The sequence below is a fragment of the Apaloderma vittatum genome, unplaced genomic scaffold (genome assembly GCF_000703405.1).
Source record: "Apaloderma vittatum isolate BGI_N311 unplaced genomic scaffold, ASM70340v1 scaffold27440, whole genome shotgun sequence".
Classification (NCBI taxonomy): domain Eukaryota; kingdom Metazoa; phylum Chordata; class Aves; order Trogoniformes; family Trogonidae; genus Apaloderma; species Apaloderma vittatum.
In genome coordinates this window covers 19756-21586 of record NW_009693322.1, presented here as the reverse complement: position 1 = coordinate 21586, position 1831 = coordinate 19756, and the positions used below count along the sequence as shown (strand labels likewise).

Below are 1831 nucleotides of genomic sequence, written 5' to 3'. Positions count from 1 at the left end.
TTCCCTCACATTTTAAGGAGTGCTTGAGATTCTTGCTTCCATAGCTGAATTAGGGAGCAGGTTCCAAAGCAGGGGTAGACAGCCCCTGTGAAACAAAACTCTTTTGGCTAAAACTGCTGACTTTAGAGGCAGCCGCTTCACAAAGCAACCCTTGAGTAGGTTTCATTGCTTTTGTGTGACGTGGGACTTCAGAAGTCTTCCCCGTAGAAGGAAGCAATCTTCTGGTTTTCCTCCAATCTCAACTAATGAATTGAGGTGGAATATCACAGAATCATAGAATGGCCTAGACTGGAAGGGACCTTAGAGGTCATTTAATCCAATCTCCCGGTCGTGGGCAACTAGATCAGGCAACACGTGGGGACCGAATGGGGAATATGTGATGTCACGCTGATTCTCAAAACGCTGTTGTCTCTGTTGTTCACAAGGTAGTGGTAGGGCATCTGAATTGGTGGCTTGCTTGTGTCTAACAGTTGCTGAAAGTGTCTTAAATTTTTAGGTTTCATTCCCAGCCAATTTTGAGAGCTAGGGTTGAAAACATCTTTGGATTGTCAGCCTCTTCTGTCACATACCTGCAGCCCTAAGAACTATGTCTGCTTTCACTCTATCCTGAATGCTAGTCTGGTAATGCTTCAGGAAGAGTAAATGCAAATTTTCCTGCCTTTTTTTTTAATTATTTCTGATTTTTAATTCCTAACTTAACTCCCTGGCTGTAGTCACTTGTCTGTCAACCTATTTTTAAACTGTAGTCTCAGGTTAGCTGGCATTTATATAAGAATCTGCATGTGCACTACATTCTCCTGCAACCTGTGCAGTATTTTACTGTGTTTTCTTGGTCAGACCATCTAGATTTATTTGATATTTTCAGTATGGCACCTTGTAAGGAAAGGAGTGACTGAGGAGCTCCAGGACCTTTATTGTCGAGTGGAAGTACTGTCAGTCTTCATTATTCAGACTCTAGTGTATGGAAAAAAAGTCCTCTGGAGGCTACTGACAACTGGAACTTGTTAGAGCTGTCTTTGCTGCTAGTAACTCTTGGACTACTCAGTGTTGCAGACAACAGAAAAGTAATGTCAGCTAAAGCTGCCTAGGTAGGAGACACAGTTAGGATATGCCTGCATGAAATGTTTTAACAGTCTGATGCATTTAATTTTTTTTTTTTACTGTTATGATGAATGGTATTGTGGATAGGTTTGTTTTCTTAATCTAATTAATGATGGATTTGTTTTTATCTTTGTAGAACCTGCTCCCGTTCCACCAATTCCAAATGAACAGCAGTTGGCCAGATTGACTGACTATGTGGCTTTCCTTGAAAACTGATTACCCTGCTCCTGAATTTAGAACAACTTGGGAATCCTGTGTACTGACAGTTTTAGAAACCTAAGATTTATTTTATTTTGTATCTGTTAAACGTTGCAGCGTGCCCTACTCAAATGTGTGAAGTATGCAGTGTATATTAGCCCAATTCATGTGTTGCCAAAGCCAAGATAGCAATTGAAACAATCTTTTAACTCCTGTAATATTTATTCAGTAGGTACACAGCAGTATTACATAGTAAGTTTTTATTGACTCAGCAGAGAGAGTAGGAACTTTCTTCTCCATTTCTAATATACTTGGAAAAGATAAGGAATAATGAAACGGGATAACTGAGGAATTTTTATGCTAGTAGGTTAGTGCTTCTGTGGTGAAGCACTGCGGTGCTTGGCATGTTGAACCACAGTACAGAGTGGAGTACTGCCCTACCCATATCTGCAGAGAGAAAGTGCTCTGATGAAACAGTAACTTAAAGAAAACAATTTATAGTAACTCTTTTGCAAGGATATTTGTGGCATAT

At 40.0% G+C, this 1831-nt stretch overlaps 1 protein-coding gene across 1 annotated transcript in view; it reads left to right on the top strand.

Annotated features, from left to right (window-relative positions):
- COPS8 (COP9 signalosome subunit 8) overlaps positions 1–1564 on the top strand; it is a 7540-nt gene extending 5976 nt beyond the window's left edge. Inside the window, exon 7 of the mRNA XM_009878676.1 lies at positions 1238–1564. Within this exon, the coding sequence (XP_009876978.1) occupies positions 1238–1317 (80 nt within the window). The 3' untranslated portion in view covers positions 1318–1564. The remainder of the gene's footprint in view (positions 1–1237) is intronic.
- The last annotated feature ends 267 nt before the right edge of the window (positions 1565–1831 follow it).